Below are 21459 nucleotides of genomic sequence, written 5' to 3'. Positions count from 1 at the left end.
CAAGACTGCTAAACCTTTTGATTTCACATTTGTGACTGAAAAGCTATATTCTATTTTTTTTTTTTAATTCTAAGGAGTTACTATACAAGATGCACTTGTTATAGTACATTTCAACTCAATGAAATGCAAGCTTAATACATGCTATGCTGGTGTGACTACTAGGTAAAAAGCTGCAAAACTGTTCTCTTTCTACACATCCACTTGGCATGAAGTTATCTTTCTGGCAATTTCAAATTGGTTGCAAAAATATTCCTTAAAACATTTATACAAAAGCAATGTCTTAATCTTCATCAGGCATTATGAAGAAGACAAGCAGAGCACGCATTCGTTCACCAAGTTCAATATTTGATTTGCTTTCATCGAGTCCTGAAAAGTAACTGTCTCTTTGACTGCCCACGAGGTTCTCCCGGTCTTCAGTAATATCATACTGTGCACTCAACATGTTGATTACACATTAATTAAACCCAATTTGTTAACTTAATTGTATGATAGCAGGCTATTAAGGATTACAACTAATGAAACAAAACTGGCAGCGGTGTGCTGTTGCAGATCAATGTACGTGGTGTGGCATGACTGACATGCTGATGAAGTGATGAGAGGAATTATCTTCCTTACCTCTGGGGTTATATGCACAGACTGTAGATTGTTGACGTGGCCTGTCTGATTCCTCTTGGCTGCCTGAGACACGGCTTGCAACACTGACCTCTGTTGATGTATAAAGCCAGAGCGTCAGATTGAAAGTTGAAAATTTCTTGTAGTGTTTCGTGAATGTCATTCCAGTAAGTCCTGATCAAAGAGCAGTCCCACAGTATGTGTGGTGTGCTCGTTGGTGTCCACATTGTCTCCAACATACAGGGGGATTCCCATCATAATGAATATATGTGTGCATCTTACCTGTGGGGTGGTCTGCACTGATTGGACCACCTGAGTAGGTACACCAGGGGCGGGCGGGCTGGAGTCTGACAAACTGTCACTGGAGGGCACAGAGTCATCTGTGGATGAAACACAAAAGGTAAAGGAGAAAGGTTTCATTTGACGATCAGGCACATTTAACTGAAAACCCATCCACCATCGCTTCAAGCGAAGCACTCACGACAGACTGGTTCCAAATCGTAATAACAGCCACCACAGAACATCTCGCAATCAAGTTTCTTTTTTTGCTCTACTGAGGAAAGATGGACAGTGAGGAGGAGGAGAAGTGTGTCTGTCCAATTCTCATTTCATCCTTATATCTTGTATGCAGAAGGGACAGCCTTGGACAGCTAATCTCCCCAGATGGAGAGAGAAATCCCTCCATCTTGTAAACATGGAGATCAGATGAGAGGGGAAAAAAGAGAGATACGTGTGGGTTGACAACAGCGGGAGAAAATAGAGAACGGAGGTTGGGTGGAGGAGAGGGCAATATTCACTTGTTTTTATTTTTCGGGTGAGAAAACGTTTTACTTTAACCACCTTTACTGTTACTCCTGTTGTGATGCTCTTACTCCAACCAAGGTTGAACACTGTGGAAATAGACTACCAGTAACTACACTTTGGTCAAGTCATAGCTGACTAATGCCCAATGTACCACTCAGTTGAATTTTACATTATTATAGCTAAACGCTCTGGCCTAGGTGCTTGAAAATGATAACTCTGATCACAATTTCACCTCCCATTTTACAAGAAAACGTTTTTTATTCAGGCAACAACATCAGTCTGACAGCTAACTAGTCACCTGTGTTTGGTGCAACAGTATAAATCCAGTCTGTCTGTGGTTTGGTGGATACATTTATACAAGATTTGTCAATCCTGTGTAAAAAGGATGGCTTGCGTTGTTTAACCTGGTTTAGGGCTTGTTTGTAACCCCAGCCCAAACACACCACTTTAGAATTCTATTGTTTTCATCAATTGGTATAATTAGTACAGTTGATAAGTCAGTTATTTGTTAGAGAACTTTGCTTTTATTTTTTCAATCACCTACCAATAATCCAAGCCTATACAACCTGAAGGTTACAAGGACCATAAATATTTTTTTCTCGTTTTACAGCTATATTGTTAACTATTGAATAATGAAAATGTAAATGTTATGTTCTAGACCAGACTGAAGCAACATTTAAGAAATACCATCTAAACCTTACAGTGCAAAACAACATCTAGTCATATATTATGACTCATAATTATTTGGACAATGCCAAAAGTTTTGTAAATTTGCCTCTGTATACCACCCCAATGGATATGAAATCAAAAAATCAAGCTATGACTGAGGTGCAGATTTTTTTAAAGTACTGTATTAACCGTACAGCCATGACTGTATAAATCATTTTCAACACCTAAAAAAGAAAAGTAATTGGACAACTTGGAAGCAATTTAATGGAAAGGTGAAGACAGTTCCTTGTTATTGCATGACAAATTCATTAACTGTGCTGATACTGCTTAGGCAACTGTTTACTGGAACATTCAACATGAGGTCTACTTGTCAATCTAAGCATGGGAAGCCATCCTTAACCTGAAAAACCACAATAAACCTATCAATAAACCTATCTGAGAGACAGCAAAAACGTTAGGAGTCATCAAATTAACAATCTGGTGCTTTCTTAGAAAGGAGGGCTGATTTTGCCAGGTCAGCAGCAACAAAAGACCTGAAAGACCACTACAGTGGATGATCACAGAATTCATTCCTTGGTTCCAGCTTCAAAATATCTAACTCAAGAGCACTCTCAAAGAGTAAACGTCTACATTTAAGAGAGCTTACAACAAAGTGCACACCACAAAATACATTCAAGAACAAGACGTCCACATTAAACTTTGACAGAAAGCAAGCGCCTACACAGTTCTTTGGACAGATGAGACCAAGATTAATGTGTGCCAGAATGATGTGAAGAAAAAAGTCTGGAGGAATGGAGAAATAGCTCATGTTCGGCAGCTTACGACATTATATGTTAAATATGGTGAAGATAATGTTATGGAATGGGGATCTATATCAAACAGTGGAACCCAGTCATTAGTGTTTAGTGATGACGTGACTGCTGAGAAAAGTATCAGGATAAATAACGATGCATACGGGGCTATAGTCTCTGCTCAGATTCAGCCAAATGTTGCAAAACTAATCAGACGGGGTTTCGCAGTGCAAATGACCATAGTGCTGTGGATTATGACCCAAAGCATACTGCAAAAGCAGTATGAATTTCTCAAGGAAAAGAAATGGGTTATTCTTCAATGATCAAGTCACCTGACCTCGACCCAAACAGAGCAACCTTTCTGTTATTAAATAATGAATGCAGGGAGATCCACGAACAGCTGAAGGCAGCTGCAGTTCCAGACTTCAGGCGGCCATTGGCAGGATAGGATCTCATCCAAGTATTAGAAAACACTCCTTATTTTTAAAACTGTCTTAGTTTGTCCAATTACTTTTACGCCTCTGAAGATGTGGGGCTGTGTGAAAAAATGGCTATAATTCTCAAAGAGTTAATACGATTTTTGTTTTGTTTTTTTGTTAAATTACAAAAAATGTGTCAGTCACTAAATACTTATGCCCCTAACTGCATAATATTATTCATGTTATAGAAATCTTAAACTATATTTCCAACAAGCTATCAAAAAATTGAAATACAGAAAACAAACATGCACAAAGTCTGTTCTTTTTACTGTAGTCCATGTTCTAGATACTGTTACATTGTGTACTTTGTATTCCTACTTTATGAGGCAGAGACAAGCCCCAGGCAACAGGCCTGTGAGGCTCTCACTCTGGGTGAGAGGGCACAGCGTCACTCGATACTGGCAGGAAAAAAGATCTACAAATAGAAGGCCCTAAAATAAACATACAGATGGGCACTGACACTGGGGTCTCTTTTCATTTCCTCTAGTTAGCATAACTTTTTAAAATACTGATTAGGTTTTTTTGACTAAGCTTTTGTATTTATTTAATAGAATACATTTTAAAATAAGCCATGGCTGATTGAACTTTTCCTAGATAAGAAGTACTAAGCTCAAAAGTGTTATTAATCCATCTTACGTCAACTACCTTCATTTCTACGGTAATGTCTAATTTTGTACATTTGCTACTATGATTTGCAACTTTTGTGGCATCCCAACCCAAAAATTTCTGGTTTTGTTTTTTTTCTTTTCTCCAAAAGAAATTCAACAACTGCTAGGCAGAAATTTAAAGACATGTTGATGTAGAATAAATATTCTTAAAATCCCCATACGAAGATCTATGTATAACAGTAAAAGCAGCAGAAAAGAGGTTCAGTGAAGTTTCATTCATTGGCTACCCATAGTCCCTAGTTTCCGACTATTAAGGCAAACAATCCAGTGCACATAGATTGTCATCATAACGCATCACCATCACACCGCACAGGTTCATTCTACATCAGTGGGTTTTCTTTCTTTTTGGTGGGACTTTCCACCAACAGACTGCCTGTGCTGAGATAGGTTTACCTTGGTGCCTTTTTGAGAACCATCCCACATTTGGACATTTTTGAAGACTGAATGTTACTTAGTGTCACTGGCGAAAGCTTCCATTGCCGACACAATCTGTAGACTGCATCTGTGAATCATCAGTAAAGTTCTTATGGTAGTCCCTCCAGTAGCCAGTGGATTCAACTTTTGGGAACAGGAATTATGTAATGTCTTGCCAGTACTAGCTTTTTGGCACTAACACCTTTTTATTTTATTTTTTTTCCCCACAGGGGAAATGTGTGGAACCGGTTCTACAGTAGGCACCAGTGCTGCTTCGTTGGAAAAAAGGTATTAGATATCGGTCTGACTTCTTCTTTCTTAAAGAGATAGCAAGAGATGACAGAAATCTTCTGTAATAAGACTGATGGGTGATCAGGAAACATCAATGCAAAATTATTATTTATTATTATTAATAGAATAATTATTATTACTTCTGATATTATGCTCTAGGTATTCTAATTGAGATTGAAATCTCATTTTCTGTGTAAAAACATAATGCTTGGATATCCAAGCATTATGTTTTTAGTGTTTGTACAACACACATGCACTGACATCCCTTCATAGAAGTTCTGTTATTCAAATACCCACGAGCAAGCCAAAGTTTGCCACATATCTGGGCGGTTCTAGCCCGGGAGGTTAGTGGTTTGATCCCCGGCTCCTCAACTTCACATATCAAAGTGTCCTTGGCCAAGATAGTAAAATCCCAAAGATGCATCCATTAGTAGTCTGTGAGTGTGTGTTAGGTAAAGAGCTCAAAGTGCATAGAATATAGTGCTGTATGAATGCGTGTGAATGACTCAATCTGGCTTAAAGTGTAACGAGTCTTTGAGGAGACAGTGGGACTAGGAAAGCACTGCATAAATACCAGATCACGAGCATGAGGTTTGCGAATGTAATGAGCTTAAAACATTGATTTGAAATGCAAAAAAAGGTGAACAAGGCCTTGTGTTTTACATGCCTCACCCAGCTATTCATTTCTGTGGAGGAAATTCCCTCTTTCTTTCAAGTACAACAACACAGTTCATTCACAGAGTGACAAAGCGATGAGTCTTCCTCCACAAACAGCATCTGGGAGAGCGCATTTAAAGACAAGCAAAGAGTCACTGTAGTTGTAAAAAAAACATTAAGTGTGTGATACAAAATCTAGTGATTGTCAGTGTTTTTTCAAGGAGTAGTTTTTTTCTGTTAATAAAATGTGTTTTGAGGGTCTAATTGTCTTGTCGAAATCAAAAAGCTTGAATCCAAGCCAGTATTCATCTGAAACATTAGGGACAGATTTATCGGATAAATACCTCTCCTCTGATCATACAGCCTAGTGCTCAATCTAGAATTGGCTCCACACATTTCTACAAAACAAAAAAACAGCTGCACCCAGAGTCTGAAGTAGAGATGCCAGTAGGTACAAGAGGGGCTGCTGCAAGAAATTTATCACCCATTTGCTTCCACATAAGCATATTAATCCAGTTTCTGGTAGACAAACTATGTAACACAGCTGTCTAGAGACTTTATCCAACAGACACGTGGCGAAAAAAAAAATTCTACTAGTTTAATCTAAATAACACTCAACCCTGCATGCTGCGCTAATCATTGCCAGAGAGGGATGGAACACTGCTGTCAGCCTTCAACAAAGTTTACAAGAAATCTGTGAAATTTATACATTTCACAACTATATAGTAAACAGTGTCTGCACACAGACAGTTTTCATTTTCTTTTCATTTCTTCACTTCTTAATTCAGCAGTGGTTTGACTGTGTAAAACTAACTGCCGGTGGATGGAAGTAGAGCAACAGATCACTTTCCTTTGCATTTAAACAATTTTATCTTCATTTTCAACAAGACTTTTGTTGGCATTTTAACATAAAGATACTGACTGTGAGAAAAAAATACTCATTAGTGAAGCTTCATTCCAGCCAGTTATCCAAACATTGGCAGCTGACCAGTCAACATGCCTGGGCTACGAGTTCATTGGTAATGTTGAATCCTGGTGTGTGTATGTGTATGTGTGTATCAGTCACTCCTAAGGTAGTCTCTCACCTGGAATTGTTACTATGATGTACTGAGGTGAGCTGCTTTGACCATTACTCTCCTGGACTGGAGAAGGCTGAAGATTAGGGTTCACGTAGTGCTGTGTGGGAGTAGTCAGAACCACAGCCTTCTGGCTCTGGGCTTGGGTGGGCGGAGCCTGAGAACAAAGTGCATCCTGTCCAGTTTTAGAAGCAGCAGTTGACTGGTTAGCTGACGAAATGGTTCCAGAGGCTGGTGGGATCTCGGACAGGAAGTGTGCAGTCTTTGCGGATGAGGGTGTGGTGGAAGCAGGTGTTGCTATGGTTACTGTGTTGGCCTGCTGAGGCTGAAGGTCTTCGGAGTATCCAGAAGTTGCCATGGCAACCAATGCTTTGAGGCACTGGTTTTATGGATACAGAAAAAATAACAGTCATTAATGAAGGTGCTATGAACATACACAGAAATACACTTTGTTGTCCTATTATCTCACCGTGCTTTGACCACTCAGAGTGAGTGAGCGCTTGTGTGTGTGTGTGTGTGTATGTGTGTGTTTGTCCTTGTGTGCCTGTAACATAAACCTTATGAGGAAGTAGGGCTTTTGTCTGAGACTAAGCAGTAGTCTAAAGCCTTTCCTGTTTTGTCAAAACGGAAAGAACCAGTATAATCTTACAGCATAACAGATAACACAATTAATCAAATTTTCAAAATGTTTCTGACTGACCATGGCCATGACATTTCATCTCAAATAAAACAATCAAAACCGCTGAGCAAAAAAGCAATTAAATTTACGGATTGTGGATAGTCCCGTGATTGCATAACCTGAAGAAAAAAAATACTAGAGGCCATCCTACTGCGCGAGAAGCCAATCCTGCGTGAACCAACATGCCACACAACACAAGCATGAGGCACACCGACCTCACGACAGTCACTTCCACTGGATTCAATGTCAGCGCAAGAAACTTTTTCAAAGTCACTAAATGATTATGAAACATAGTGCAATCATCTTGTGTGCGTTTAAAACTCATTAAAAACCCAGTGGTGCGTGTGTAGTTTGGTGTGCGTTTCGGTATTTAATCTCTTTAGTCAGCTTTTGTTTGAAATGTGAGTTGAGAAAGTGATAGCTCCCCCCTCTCCAGCTAGGAGATCGCTCACGTTGAGTTATGACGTTAACGCAAGCTACCCAACTGCTAGCTAGTCACGTCGATAGCGAATAAATCTACGACCACGTTACAAATCTCGCCTCGTGAGTTTCTCGGTAATCGAAACTGTGACAAACAACCTGAACATTATGACAAAATAGCAGAAAAAAGTACGACAGGCGCCACAACACACCCGCCATCTTGTGCTCTTATCAAAGATCTGACATCGCCATAACAACGGTCTACGTTTGGAAGGAAGCTAGCAACCACTTTCAACACCTAAACGCTCGAGCGATTTTGCGCGAGTGTTCGCGACTGCACAAACACACGCACACACACAGTTCACCTAAAATTAAATGGAAATTCAGAGATAGTTTACTTTTCACCTGTTTGTTCCGGTTTTGTCCTTTTTAGGCGTTAAAGTTTTTTCCTCTTAGATTTAGGTTGTTGTTGTTGACTCCCGTTGCTTAGTTCTTGTCGCCAGGACTACCGTGACTATGGCGCCGAGCCTTCACCGGGGCAACTGTTGCTACCCTCTTGTCGTTACCCCTCCCTCTGCTAAATGTTGGTTGGCTCTGTAAGGAGGTGGTCGAAGCATCGGTTGGAAAACTCGACCGTTGATTGGCTGGTTACACCTGTCTATCACGTTCGCTAGATTCTAACGTCAAATGAACGCTTGTAATGTTACTTTTTTTGATTGCCCAAAATGTCACACAGATTGGAAATGATGGGATGTAAATTCATTCTTATTCACAGAAAGCGGTGGTTATCTCTGTCCCCGTGTGTCTCTCTTATAAATAATTAGTATTCGATGATGATAATGGGACGTTCACAACTGATTAGTCACTGTGGGGTCCACTGAAATGTCTCTTTAGTGTGTGTGTGTGTGTGTGTGTCAGCAGTGAACAGCACCCTTCCTTGGGGTGCAAAGATAGTGATCTTAGTCCCATGGTAGGCAGAGTTAATGGTGATACTGTGCTGGTGTCAGACAGCCCAATCAAAATGATGTGAGGGACAGAAAGGCCACTTAAAGGTCACAGGTGATGAGATTCCCAGTGGCACTGTTGACATCACCTCTGGTATCGTTCAGCATTTTAATCACAACTTTTCTTTTCCTCTGAGTGCATTGTTGCCCGTAAAGGTCTCCAGCCTTATCTCGAGGTATGACGAACACTGGAGGTGAGTTCAGGTCCTCCTCGCTGATGCTAGGCCCTATAAAAGGTGGAAAGAACATCCAAAAAGAAACACAAACCACAGAGACACTTAAACATACCTTCGAGATACCTTCAGTATTTGTTCAGCATCATGTGGAAGGCAGCGCTCTTGACCCTGGGCTTGTTGGTGGCTCTGGTAGACAGGGTGCGCCCCAATGACGGTCATCCCTCTTTTTATGGGGTGAAACTGTGTGGAAGAGAGTTCATACGAGCTGTCATCTTTACCTGTGGTGGTTCTCGCTGGAGGAGAAGCGCAGAAGACTCGGGTAAGACGGTGTGATTTTGTGTGCTGATTTTCTATAATGTGCTTTGTTTTCAAAGAATTAAACTGCAATATTGACAGATTTACTTTTTATTCTTTTTGTCAGCATTTATTGGAGAGAAGACCTATGATCCATGGAAGGCAAATCCCATCCCTCAACTTATGAGCGAGCAAGATCCTGCAGAATCCGAACCATGGAAAAATCCAGCCTCTGTAGCAGCAGGACTCAGCCGCTCAGCTCGCTCACCGATAACAGAAGAGGTCCTGGAGGCTCTACGGAGCGCAGACAGGAAAGGACGGGACGTAGTGGTTGGACTGTCCAATGCTTGCTGCAAGTGGGGCTGCAGCAAGAGTGAAATCAGCTCTCTCTGCTGAACTTAAATTTTTCTAAATATACACCCTGTTCTGTTCAAAATGAAGAACTTTACTCCCATACGCAATTTCTTAAATGTCCACTTTCGTTCAACTACCTGTCCATAATGTGAATGTCTTCTTGATATTTGTTTGCTCTGGTTGATGTGGTTGTTTAATAAAGCTTTGCTTAGTTGATTATGAAATGTTTTGCTTCGTTAAAAAGAAGAAAGTTATAATAAAGATACTTCATGCTGTTAGAGCACTTCCCATTTTCCAAAGGACTGTTTCACAGTTTTGGTAAGTATTTCAAAATTAAGGAAGTGGTGATGACTACGAGTACATGGTTAAGTACATGGCCTGCGATTAACTGAATTATACCGAAGTCATTTTCCTTCCTTAAAATGTAGTTGCTTATTCTGATTCTGCAAGGGCTTACAATGTGACAGCCCTGCAGCATATTAGGCTTATGATGCTAGAGTTTTTTGTTTTTTTTTTCTTTTGGGAAGGGGTGGGGGGGGGGTTTCTTTTTCGAACCTAGGACCCCTGTGGCAACAGTGCTAACCACTGTTCCATCTTACTACCATGTATTACTATAGATAAAGCTAAAATTAGTCATTTAATTAAGTAGTAATATGTGAAGCATGAAAGTGTACATATTGATTAATTAATATTTATCATCCAATAATATCACACATATCATATGATAATGCAATAGTGGGTACGTTATATATTTTAGACATGTTTTGAAAACTTTAGTACAATTACTTATGGAATTATAACTTTTACTTAAGTAAAATCGTCTAAATACTTGTCTAAGCACTTTACAAAGTACTTAATTTGAGTGTAGTGCCACTCTTCAAACAATACATATGTCTGAAGGCACAGGAGCCCTTGAATGTATACACAGTGTTTTCAGTGCCAGTTTTAACACTGTATTTACCTTGCTCATATCTCCTCTGTGCCATACCGGTGACAAAAATCACGGAGACGCTCATGATTGTGATTGTTGATGGGCCATCATCTCTGGTGACAGTGTTTTTCTGTCAACGCCCTGTCTCACTTCATACACATAGCTAACAGGCTAGAGGCGTTGAATATGGCTCCATCTAGTGGAGAAAAATGAAACCGCACAAACCGACGTAGGTATATTGTATAATCTGCTCCGTTCACGGAATAAAATGTTATCATAATTTTATAATCATACATGCATTATTAATTAAGCGGCAAATGCTCATAAATGCTGAACACAGACTGAAATAACAGTAATACTTAAAGTTGTTTACGTCTCTTTCACCTCGCTCGAATACGGAAGCCGAACGTGATCATACAGATCACCCGGCTTGATTGCAAGGCATGCAATCTCTGTCACATACCAACTAGCATAGCAACCACGTAGATCTACTGCGATTAGAAGTTTGTATTTACCTACACAGACCGCGGATATATATATTATTTAATGTTAGTTGGTACATTGCATCTGCGCGGTTGTCTGTAGGAATATAGATCTACCACATCGGAGAAACCAGGTAAAACCTTTCGCGGTACTTTCAGGATGCTGTTAGCTAGCGGTGCTACTGATAGCTGCCGGGGGAAAGGGGGGGTTGGTGTGCGGCTGCCTTGTTATGCATATTAATTGAACCCCTTTAGCGGCTTTTGTGGCTTGGATTAAAACATAACTGTGGCAGCCGGGTAGTTGATGTGAGAAAGCGTTTCGGCAATCAGTGAATCGTTTACCTGTTACTGCGACGCCAGGCTAGCTTGCTAGCTGATGGAGCGAGACATTTGCGCCTTTACCGTCTGGGCCTCACGTAGAAAAGGTTCTTAGGGTCACGGTTGATAGTTGTTGATGTTTGGCTACTTATTCGTGAAGCCTTAAATGACCACTGGTTGTTGGTGGTCCTCGCCAGAAATGTCAAATGTTCATAAACGCCACTGCTTCCGCAGCACTGTTTTGCTACGCTATACATATTTACACTGACTCCAGCATTTTGTCTCAAATTACGATTCAAAGAACCGGTTTTGAGGCTATTTTAGAATTTGATGCTTTTAATAAGTCAGCATAATTCATTTGTTCTGTAGTCATTACATGGCGTTTTGATTTGTAAGATTACAGGTGCTGCAGTGAGCCCCTAAACGGGTAACGTGTGTGTGTGTGTTCTGTTGTAGGATGGAGTGGCAGCCGGATGAACAAGGTCTGCAGCAAGTGCTTCAGTTACTCAAGGATTCCCAGTCCCCAGACACAGCAACACAGAGAGCTGTGCAAGAAGTATCCTTACATCTGGCTCTGTATGTGTGTGTGTTTGACAGTTAGGGTGAGAGGAGAAGGTGTGAAATGTTGCCTCCCCCATGAGAGCTGGTGTGTCAGTTTGGAGGACAATGAGAAGATACTGTTTGTTCAGCTTGCATCAAGTGTCTGTGAAATGAAGGTCTGTGAGGATGTGTGAATTCTTGCTCTGTATTTATAGTGATTCAACTCCTTAACAGACTCTGCAGAAACTGGAACAGCTTAACCAGTTTCCAGATTTCAACAACTATCTCATCTTTGTTCTCACAAGCCTAAAATCTGAAGGTGAGTTTGTGCACATCAAATTTATAATTAAAAAAACAAACAAAAAAAAAACGCGTACTAGATTGTTTCATCTTTGCTTACCTCTCTGTATCTCACCACCTCCTTTTGGGTTTTCATGTTGCCTCTCTGCTGTCTTCCTTGTCAAGATGAGCCCACTCGCTCTCTGAGCGGTCTGATTCTGAAGAACAATGTGAAAGCTCACTACCAGAACTTCCCTCCCAATGTGGCAGACTTCATCAAACGAGAATGCCTCAACAACATCGGAGACCCTTCACCGCTTATCAGAGCTACAATCGGTGGGTGTTTCAGTCAGAGAGGGAAGCTTGAGAAATAAAAGGTTTAGTTAGATGGAGTTTTTCAGCAGTGTGAGTCAGATTATTATGGAGGTGGGTGAATTTTTGCAGGTAATATGGTTGTGTGGGAGAAAGCGTTGTATTTTCAAGATCTTTAAATGACAGAGGGTGAGTTATCCGGCTGGGTTTTAAAGCCTAATGTACTAGTGTGTAACTTTTTAACTCTTTATTATAAAGGCATTCTGATCACGACCATCGCCTCCAAAGGAGAGCTGCAGACCTGGCCAGAGCTGCTGCCTCAGCTCTGTAACTTGCTCAACTCGGAGGACTATAACACCTGCGAGGTTAGGGTTACATACCTTAAACACATGCACAGCCTTGCAATGAAAATTTGGTACTATTTTGGTGATAAGGTTTGTGTCTGTTTCTTTTGTAATTTGTTTCTGATTTGGTTTTTTTTGGCAGGGTTCTTTTGGAGCACTGCAAAAGATCTGTGAGGATTCATCAGAGTTGTTGGATAGCGATGCTTTGAACAGACCTCTTAACATCATGATCCCCAAATTCCTCCAGTTTTTCAAACATTGCAGCCCCAAGATCAGGTCAGTGAAATCCAAGTCTCAGTGTCTGAATCTTGCAGAATTAGCAGTTTTCCTTTCCTCCTCATCTAAAATCTCCTTGTTAAAATTATCTCTTGTTTTTTCTTTTTCTTTTTTGCCAAGGTCCCATGCTATAGCTTGTGTGAACCAGTTTATCATTGGCCGAGCTCAGGCTCTGATGGATAACATCGACACCTTTATTGAGGTGAGCAATTCAACATTTTTTACTTTTACTTACGTTTTTACGAGGATCGCAAAATTTTGCTCCATGAAGGTATTTTTGTTGTTGTTGTTTGGGTTTTTTGGGGGTTTTTTTTGCGAAAGCCTCTTTTTGACTTCAAACAGAAGCTGCATGAACACGGCACTTTTTCAGCTTACTGTGAAAACACCATTTGGCGCCGCACCACCATCTGCTCAGCTGTGATATACTCTGCCACATGTGTTGCAGACAGTGCTGACAGTTTTGTAAACAATGAAGTCTGAGCTGCTCTGCTGGACAAACTATGTGATGACATAATTTCTAAAATGTTCCAAGCCGTTTTTTTTGCCCTGTGTTCTGTAAAACAAAAAAGAAAAGGTTGCATATTTATTCCTGTTGAGCGACATGTCTGCTGTGTCAGTGATGGGCCAAAATGTTCCTAGACTCTAGTTAGTTTGTGGATGTGGGTAGATTGCCAGCACATGTAAAATAATTAAACAGACCTGCACACGTTTTATAGTAAAGGTGTAAAGCCTCATAAAACCTCTAGAATAATAAATGAATAATAAATTGTTTTTGTTCCTTCACCTTTGTTGACCCTACCTGTCTTTCCTTCCCGTTTTTAATTTGTTTTCTTTCTGTTGTTTGTTTATTTTCTATCCAGAGTCTGTTTGCTCTGGCTGGGGACGAGGACAGTGAAGTGAGGAAGAATGTGTGCAGGGCTCTGGTCATGCTCCTAGAAGTCCGAATTGACCGTCTCATCCCTCACATGCACAGCATCATCCAGGTAAAGGCCTGACTCATCTCGACCTTAAACTATGTTTGGCTGTCGCTTTCTCATCTTCTTAATCACTTGTTGTTGGGTTTTTTTTTCCCAGTATATGCTCCAGCGGACGCAGGACCCAGATGAGAACGTGGCCCTGGAGGCCTGTGAGTTCTGGCTGACACTGGCTGAACAGCCCATCTGTAAAGAGGCCCTTTCTGGCCACTTGGTCCAGTAAGTGCTCACTTTCTCCCATAGCAAGGACTGGTTTAATGATGAGATAATTTCATCTGAGTAGTAATGTGTTTCCTTATCTTTTTTTTTTTTTTCCTTTTCAGACTGATACCTATACTGGTGAATGGGATGAAGTATTCTGAAATAGATATCATTCTACTAAAGGTTAGCATCCTCTGGACAAATCTGGCATCTCTTCTTGTGTTTTGCTGTTTACCTGTGTTCTGAATTCACCTTGAGCTCTGATCTCCTCCAGGGTGATGTTGAAGAGGACGAGACGATTCCAGACAGCGAGCAGGACATCAAGCCTCGCTTCCACAAGTCCCGCACTGTCACCCTGCAGCATGAAGGAGGGGAGGGCGAGGAGGGGGAGGACATCGATGAAGATGAGGACGATGATGATGACACGCTGTCTGATTGGAACCTACGTGAGTTTCGCATGCAAAGTTAGAATTAAAGTTAGATTAGATTTCCTTACCAAAACAAGTAAAATGGAGCAGAACAGCACAAAAAATTAAACGTAGAACTAAATTATTAATAAAGAAAAGGTTCTTGTGAAATCTTTTGTGACATAAAATAATCTAAGCATTAGAAGGAAAGAGGTAGGACTGGGTGATCTTTTGAACATTATTTTAAAATTAAGGTTAAAGTAGAATAGAATACAAGGATGTTTGATTGAAAAGGGATCCTGCAGGTTTTTTGAACCTGCGTGGAAACTGCGTCATGTCAAAAACGTCTTTCAACCTAAAACCTATTATATACTGTTTTGTTGTGTAGTATTAATATTAAAAAAGTGCTTCACTTTTTTTTTTCTTCTATTTTTTTCTTCAAAACAGTACATTTGAAAATTCATGGACAAGGTTTAGGGTTAGCATTCAAAACAGTTTTTGGTTAAAGAGTGTGCACATACCGGTGAATTACTCATTACAGAAACATAAAAAATGATTTTAGCAATTACCAATACTGTTAATTGTTAATGTTTAATTATTAACCTTCATTGGGTGGTGGTGTAACAAATTTGTTAAGCGCCCCGTGTGTGTTTGCAAGAGTGTGTGCACGCGCAGGTATGTGAGAGATATGAATAGAAATGGATTGATTTCTCTGGGGAGCATTTACCAAAAAACCCCACCTACTTATCCTCTTTATTATAACCATTATAACCCTGTTGTGGTACCTTTTATTATAACATAGTTATCCAACACTGATCCTGGATTTTCCTCTTTTCAGGGAAGTGCTCTGCTGCCGCTCTGGATGTTCTTGCCAACGTGTTTCGTGAGGAGTTGCTGCCTCATCTCCTCCCCTTGCTCAAAGGCCTGCTTTTCCATCCTGATTGGGTCATCAAGGAGTCCGGCATCCTGGTGCTTGGGGCTATTGCTGAGGGTAAGATGAGGCAGAAGCACAGTAAAGGGGACTTAATATGTTTTTCTATTTTACCTGAGAAAAAAGAAATTTCTAGTTTTAATCTGGGCTTTTTGTGGTACCCCAGTTCATCCACTACTGAAACAAGCCATGTTAGTTTTCTTGGCCCCTCCTTTTAAGCTAACTTGCCTATTGCTTGAACAGAAGGTGGATGGATTTTTTTTGCTACAGCCAGAGCTGTGTATCTGAGATTAGAGCAGGGCAATATGACCAAAAACATTTATCGCGATATACATTTGAAAATTTGCGATAACTATATAACTGACAATATAATTGACACTAGACAAAACATTTGACATATTTTTGAGCGCCGTGTACCACATAAAATCGTTTCGAGGTCAGTAAACACAACCAGAATTCATACATAAGGCACACGGGATTATAAGGGGCACTGTTGATTTTCAGAAAAATCCAAGTATTGATTTTAAGCGTGCCGTATTTTCCAAAAAACACGGTAATAACGACGGCCCGCTAGCATGCTCTACCAAAAATAGTGCTTTGTTGTGTATCGGAGGGACAAAAGCCAAACCAGTTCCACACCACTGAAGTTACAGCATTTTTACAAACCAATTCTGGTTCATCTGTTTCATTTAACGATCCACTTTCGCTCTTCTCATTCTCCGTCGCCGCCATGCTTTTTCCGCCATGTGCGTATGAAAACAAAGGCACTGTGCGTTTTACCCATATTCTATCGCGATATTTCATTTTCTTATCGTTGCCCAACATTATACCGGTATTACCGTGAATGTTATGATATGGCCCAGCCCTATCTGAGATCACATTAAGGATATCTGCTCTCACTGACCAGAACCAAGAGTACAAAAACTGCCTGAAACAAAGCACTTAGAGCAATCTGAAAACTGAACCTTTGGCTCCTAGGGATTACTTTTGTATATGACAGAAAATGGGTATGTGTTGTTTACCTAGGTCCCCTCTAAAGAAAACTGATCATAGATGATAAGTTTAAGACTGTAACTATGGGGAGACCCCCCACATATTGTGTAATCTTTTATAAAACATTTTTTTTTTTAAATTCTTTTTTAAATTTTAGAAATATCAAAACAAATTCTTTTCTCATTTCCACAATAGTGATAAATAAATTATGTTTATCCTTCCAGGATGTATGCAGGGTATGGTACCTTACTTGCCTGAGCTTATCCCTCACCTCATCCAGTGTTTATGTGACAAGAAGGCCTTGGTGCGCTCCATTGCCTGCTGGACCCTCAGTCGCTATGCCCACTGGGTGGTCAGCCAGCCCCCTGATGCTCACCTCAAACCCCTCATGACGGAGCTGCTCAAACGGATCCTGGATGGCAACAAGAGAGTACAAGAGGCTGCATGCAGGTACAGATCTTCCCTTTTCTTTGTTTTCTGTGTGCTTTCTAGTTTCTTACTAATAAGTGGTTAAACAAATTGCGTCCTTCCTCAAAGTGCATTTGCCACTCTGGAGGAAGAAGCATGCACAGAGCTGGTACCATACCTGAGCTTTATCCTGGACACCCTGGTTTTTGCTTTTGGGAAGTACCAGCACAAAAACCTCCTCATCCTCTATGATGCCATAGGAACACTGGCAGACTCTGTGGGACACCATCTCAACCAGCCTGTGAGCCCGAACGTTTTAGACACAGCTGCATGCATTTACACAAAAATGACAAAAAACAAAGACAAAAATCTCCCTCTTGTTTTGTTTAGGAGTACATACAAAAGCTGATGCCTCCACTGATAGCCAAGTGGAATGAGTTGAAGGATGAGGACAAAGATCTCTTCCCTCTGCTCGAGTGTCTGTCATCTGTTGCCACAGCGCTGCAGAGCGGCTTCCTTCCCTATTGTGAGCCCGTCTATCAGCGCTGTGTCACCCTGGTCCAGAAGACCCTTGCTCAGGCCATGGTGAACCAAACATGCATATTTAATTACTCACAATTTATGCTTTTGCTGCTTTACATAAATGACACTCGTTTTGCGTACATCTCAGATGTACAGTCAGCAGCCAGATCAGTATGAAGCACCCGACAAGGACTTCATGATTGTGGCCTTGGATCTTTTAAGTGGCTTGGCAGAGGGACTCGGAGGCCACGTGGACACACTCGTGGCTCGCAGTAATATCATGACCCTGCTTTTCCAATGCATGCAGGTGAGGAGAGCCTATGTTTGTGTGAATGCCTTTCCAGAGATCATTCAGAGTCAATGCTGTATATGTTTAAGTTTTCATTTTTAATGTTGGTGTATGAATCTCTGAGTCTCTCTCTGAATCAAATTAGCTGCATGCATGTACATCGGTATTAGTGTAATTTCATGTAATGGATTTTTTTTTTTTTTTTTAAATCCCTGGTTCTTTGTATCAGTTGTATTTAGAAATGCTCATGTAAACAGGATATTTTCCACTACTTTTCACTCTGCATTTAATTTTAATGTGAAGTAGCCAGAGGAAATGTGCTATATTTGTAGCAGAGTGCTCAGCGCTTGCAGCCATTTGATCACAGAAGGTTTATCTGGAAAGAAACACTTTTTTTTGTTTTAAACTGCTCATGTTTTGCAATGTTTTATTTTTTTCAAAATCGCAGAAGAAGGAGGAGGACAACTGCCACGACGTGTTAGATGTGCCAAATTCTTTCAGTCATTTGATGGTGTATATTCACATTACTCCTTGTCTTTCTGTCTCTTTTGTCCCAGGATACGATGCCCGAAGTAAGACAGAGTTCATTTGCTCTGCTGGGTGACTTGACCAAGGCTTGCTTTCCTCATGTCAAACCCTGTATCGGTAAACATTTAGCTGTCTGTTACCCTTACACACCTGTACATACATGTACGTATCCCATAATTCTACTTTTTAACATTTTGTGTCTCTCTTAGCTGAATTCATGCCAATCCTCGGAACAAATCTGAACCCAGAGTTCATCTCCGTCTGCAACAACGCTACCTGGGCCATAGGAGAGATCTGCATGCAGATGGGTACGTGGAAGAAGCCCAGTTTTTGTTCTATGTATTTATGCTAACTTTTTGATGTACGGCTGTACAGTGTGAGATGTCGTGTGTCTCATTTTATTTTTATTTCTCTGTCAGGAGTGGAGATGCAGCCATACATTGCTATGGTTCTGAACCAGCTGGTGGAGATTATTAATCGACCCAATACTCCCAAGACCCTGTTGGAGAACACCGGTATATGATTTCACAGATCATTTTATACATGCTTTCAAGGGGAAGGGAAGGGACTTGTACAGATACAAATATGCATTTATCTAAGAGCAGGTTTGACTCATCTCTGTTCTCTTCCAGCAATCACCATTGGCCGGCTGGGCTATGTGTGTCCTCAGGAGGTCGCGCCCATGTTGCCGCAGTTCATCCGACCCTGGTGAGAGATGGTTTGATTCTGAGTCTGAAAAGTGAGGTTGAAGTGAAAATGCAGACTTAAGATACTTTGTTCTAATGGATGCATTATCATTTACATAACTTCATTCTTTAAATGATTTCCAGAATTGTTACTAATTCCTTGGGAATAAGAATTCTTTTCTTCAAGCCCAATAGCAAAATAAGTCGTCTTTCACAGTGACACAACAGTTTGCATGTTTCCCATAAATTTTTGATTTGGTTTATCTCTTATTAAAATGGGACTTGTGAACTCACAATTCTGGCAGCATCATGCTTAGCGGTCACTAACTGGTTAATAATTGCACAATGCAGGTGTACGTCTCTCCGAAACATCCGAGACAACGAGGAGAAAGACTCCGCCTTCCGTGGGATTTGCATTATGATTGGCGTGAACCCTGGAGGTGTGGTGCAGGTGAGACACTGCTCATTGCAGTCATTAGGATTCACAGTGTGCGTATTTGGCTGTAAATTAAATCAAAAGATAGTGTTGAGGTTGATCTCTTCCTGTGTTTGTTCAGGACTTCATCTTCTTCTGTGACGCTGTGGCCTCCTGGGTCAATCCTAAAGATGACCTGAGAGACATGTTCTACAAGGTGAGGGTCCACCTCATTTTAAGGGGCGAGTTCTTGTTTCCACAGCTAGTACCATCCTTCTGTCTCCTCTCCCTCTGAGAGTGACTCGGTGTGAGGTGCAGTGACCTTAGGCGCAGCAGAGTGTTAACTATGAACCTCAGCAGCACAGACAGGGATGTTTCTATGCAGAAAAACTGACTGCACACATTCCCCTCAGGGTCCATCACATAAAGTGTGATCTAAGACTAGACAGACAAACGTCAAAGCACAAGGATCCATTCAGTAATGTTTAATTCAGTCTAATGTATCAGTGTGCTGGGCTTCATTATAAAAGGAACCCTTAATATGGATTTGGATCAGACTGATTGCATTGCAACAGAACTTGTGTAGGACCCTTCCTTTGATGCATTTGATTACTGACCCGTTTCATAATACCCCATTCCTCTATGGCGAACAAAATGAAATTGGTAAATCTGCCTGGTCTATAAATTTACCTTTTATACTAGGGCTGTGCGATATGACTAAAATCTCATATCCTGATATAAGACATTTATTGTCCCGACAACGGTATGTATCACAAATGTTACATTTTCTGTAAATTCTGTGAATCTCGACTTGCGTGAAGTGTTTTCAGCTGGGCATCGTGTACCTGGAGTCGAGTGTTACATAAGTTGAAACGGCCGCAATTTTCTTTGAGTTTTTATTTTATGGCGTGTCTAAGGTTTATTTTTTAGCACCTGATGGCTCTTTTTAGCTTCTTGTCCGTAAACACTCTGCATGCTATTTCACGTAATTCAGTTTATTTTGAAAAATCTCAACAGGATCTTCAGATTTATTTTGAAAGGTTTATGTGGAAAACAAAGAAGCGGACAGCGGAGCCACGAGATGGTTTTACCGTCGTTGTTGCTAACGGCAACGCATAAAAACTGTCGCTTGTCCGTCCGTGGTGTGGTTATATTAAGAGAAAGCGAGAACTTTAAGAAATTCTACAGTGACCATCAAAACGATGAAAAAATATTTGCGTAAACAGTTTATTTTGCGACACCACGAAATAAATGATAGCGTAAAATGAAACGATGGACGTTTTCATATCGTCATCCGATATGCATCGTTATATCGAACAGCCCTATTTTATACTATTTTGATCTAAGCTGATTTTGGCCTAGTTTATAGTATTTTGATACTAAATGACGTAGGTCTCCAGAAAATATTGGGTGATGCCTATTAGTTTCACTCCATGTCCCTGAAGGAAGTAACCACTTACTGGACACTGTTTTGCACACACATACTTTACTTAGGTGGGACTCTCTCAGCTATATACGGCTCCTTATTTAAGTTTTTGTTTTTTATGTTCCTCTAAGAGAACTATTGCATTATTTTGAAAGTTGAATCACTGCTAACCGGCTATCTTCAGCTGGATTGCTGGCTCGGTTGTAGTTGTGGTGGTTAAAATGTGACCACAAGTGACACATTCAGTGGGTCTGTAATGCAGTAAGCAGTGGTTGCAGCATAACATATAGAGACAAAGTGGAAATTTTAGAGCAGATAATAACACAAGATCCTGAGGTTGTAATTATGCTTTTTCACTGGACTGTTTCTCGATCAGTCCACTTCTCCTGCCTGCTTGAGATATTGAAGAGATGCCATTTTTCTGTTTCCAAAGATCTTGCATGGTTTTAAGGAGCAGGTTGGGGAGGAGAACTGGCAACAGTTTTCAGAGCAGTTCCCACCACTGCTGAAGGAGAGACTGGCAGCCTGCTATGGGGTTTAGATTCTCTACACCCACCTAAGAGGTAATGCCACATCCAGCTTCATTTAAACTGCATTTTTAGGCACAAACTGCATTTGATTAATATTAACTTATTTGTGTCCATCTCTCTCTCACTTTTCGCTCCTTCCAGGTGAGCCAGCAGGAGGAGGGTGAATGGGAAACTCATCCATCTGTGTATTGCACTGCCCTGATCTGGGGGGAGGGAGAGGGATGCTATTGGCCGCTCCCCCTGATGGACGGCCCCCACGCCCTATGTGTTTGTCCATAG

The 21459-nt window shown here is 40.8% G+C and overlaps 3 protein-coding genes across 12 annotated transcripts in view; 2 read left to right on the top strand and 1 right to left on the bottom strand.

The window, feature by feature from the left end:
- The window catches only part of rfx1b (regulatory factor X, 1b (influences HLA class II expression)), a 22397-nt gene extending 7013 nt beyond the window's left edge, over nt 1–15384 (bottom strand). The window contains exons 1-6 of one of the 5 annotated variants that reach the window (XM_086296573.1): nt 15238–15384; nt 14298–14487; nt 8853–8980; nt 6471–6840; nt 895–992; nt 616–705 (exon numbers count right to left, since the gene is read on the bottom strand). In XM_086296573.1, the coding sequence (XP_086152699.1) occupies nt 616–705; nt 895–992; nt 6471–6819 (537 nt within the window). In that variant the 5' untranslated portion in view covers nt 6820–6840; nt 8853–8980; nt 14298–14487; nt 15238–15384. Of the gene's footprint in view, nt 1–615; nt 706–894; nt 993–6470; nt 6841–6930; nt 7412–7772; nt 7855–7965; nt 8174–8852; nt 8981–14297; nt 14488–15237 lie in introns of those variants that run through there. The other 4 variants (XM_086296572.1, XM_086296574.1, XM_086296571.1 and 1 more) reach the window with 4 other exon arrangements.
- Nucleotides 7851–9605, top strand: rln3b (relaxin 3b). 5 transcript variants are annotated; one of them, XM_086296579.1, is made up of 4 exons: nt 7851–8619; nt 8721–8758; nt 8934–9059; nt 9162–9605. In XM_086296579.1, the coding sequence occupies exons 2-4, from the start codon at nt 8743–8745 to the stop codon at nt 9428–9430; spliced, it is 411 nt and encodes a 136-aa protein (XP_086152705.1). In that variant the 5' UTR covers nt 7851–8619; nt 8721–8742; the 3' UTR covers nt 9431–9605. The 5 variants fall into 5 exon arrangements, with proteins under 5 accessions (XP_086152705.1, XP_086152704.1, XP_086152703.1 ...); XM_086296578.1 differs by having other exon boundaries at nt 8702–8758; XM_086296577.1 differs by having other exon boundaries at nt 8721–9059.
- tnpo2b (transportin 2b) lies at nt 10743–21459 on the top strand. Of its 2 annotated transcripts, none has more exons than XM_086296569.1 (24): nt 10743–10935; nt 11576–11675; nt 11903–11978; nt 12125–12274; nt 12509–12615; nt 12737–12870; nt 12991–13072; nt 13731–13853; nt 13945–14063; nt 14168–14228; nt 14320–14491; nt 15291–15443; nt 16601–16826; nt 16914–17085; nt 17175–17369; nt 17455–17613; nt 18153–18240; nt 18333–18431; nt 18543–18638; nt 18756–18831; nt 19161–19260; nt 19367–19441; nt 21084–21213; nt 21322–21459. In XM_086296569.1, the coding sequence occupies exons 2-23, from the start codon at nt 11577–11579 to the stop codon at nt 21189–21191; spliced, it is 2670 nt and encodes an 889-aa protein (XP_086152695.1). In that variant the 5' UTR covers nt 10743–10935; nt 11576; the 3' UTR covers nt 21192–21213; nt 21322–21459. The 2 variants fall into 2 exon arrangements, with proteins under 2 accessions (XP_086152695.1, XP_086152694.1); XM_086296568.1 differs by having other exon boundaries at nt 18147–18240.

This window comes from Aulonocara sp. 'chitande type north' Nkhata Bay, linkage group LG6 (assembly GCF_057382095.1).
Source record: "Aulonocara sp. 'chitande type north' Nkhata Bay isolate Kocher_YH1m ecotype deep benthic linkage group LG6, A_spYH_male_GT1.1, whole genome shotgun sequence".
In the NCBI taxonomy this organism is placed as follows: Eukaryota; Metazoa; Chordata; class Actinopteri; order Cichliformes; family Cichlidae; genus Aulonocara; species Aulonocara sp. 'chitande type north' Nkhata Bay.
Note: the sequence above shows the minus strand (reverse complement) of the source record. Positions and strands in the feature narration are given on the sequence as shown.

Excerpts from the sequence above, each read along its gene's own strand:
- rln3b (XM_086296577.1), top strand. The coding sequence starts at position 8,885 with ATGTGGAAGGCAGCGCTCTTGACCCTGGGCTTGTTGGTGGCTCTGGTA. Across the intron at positions 9,060-9,161 it reads GAGAAGCGCAGAAGACTCGG|CATTTATTGGAGAGAAGACC; the intron begins GTAAGACGGTGT and ends TCTTTTTGTCAG.
- tnpo2b (XM_086296568.1), top strand. The coding sequence starts at position 11,577 with ATGGAGTGGCAGCCGGATGAACAAGGTCTGCAGCAAGTGCTTCAGTTA. Across the intron at positions 13,073-13,730 it reads ACATCGACACCTTTATTGAG|AGTCTGTTTGCTCTGGCTGG; the intron begins GTGAGCAATTCA and ends TTTTCTATCCAG. Across the intron at positions 15,444-16,600 it reads GCTTGGGGCTATTGCTGAGG|GATGTATGCAGGGTATGGTA; the intron begins GTAAGATGAGGC and ends TTATCCTTCCAG.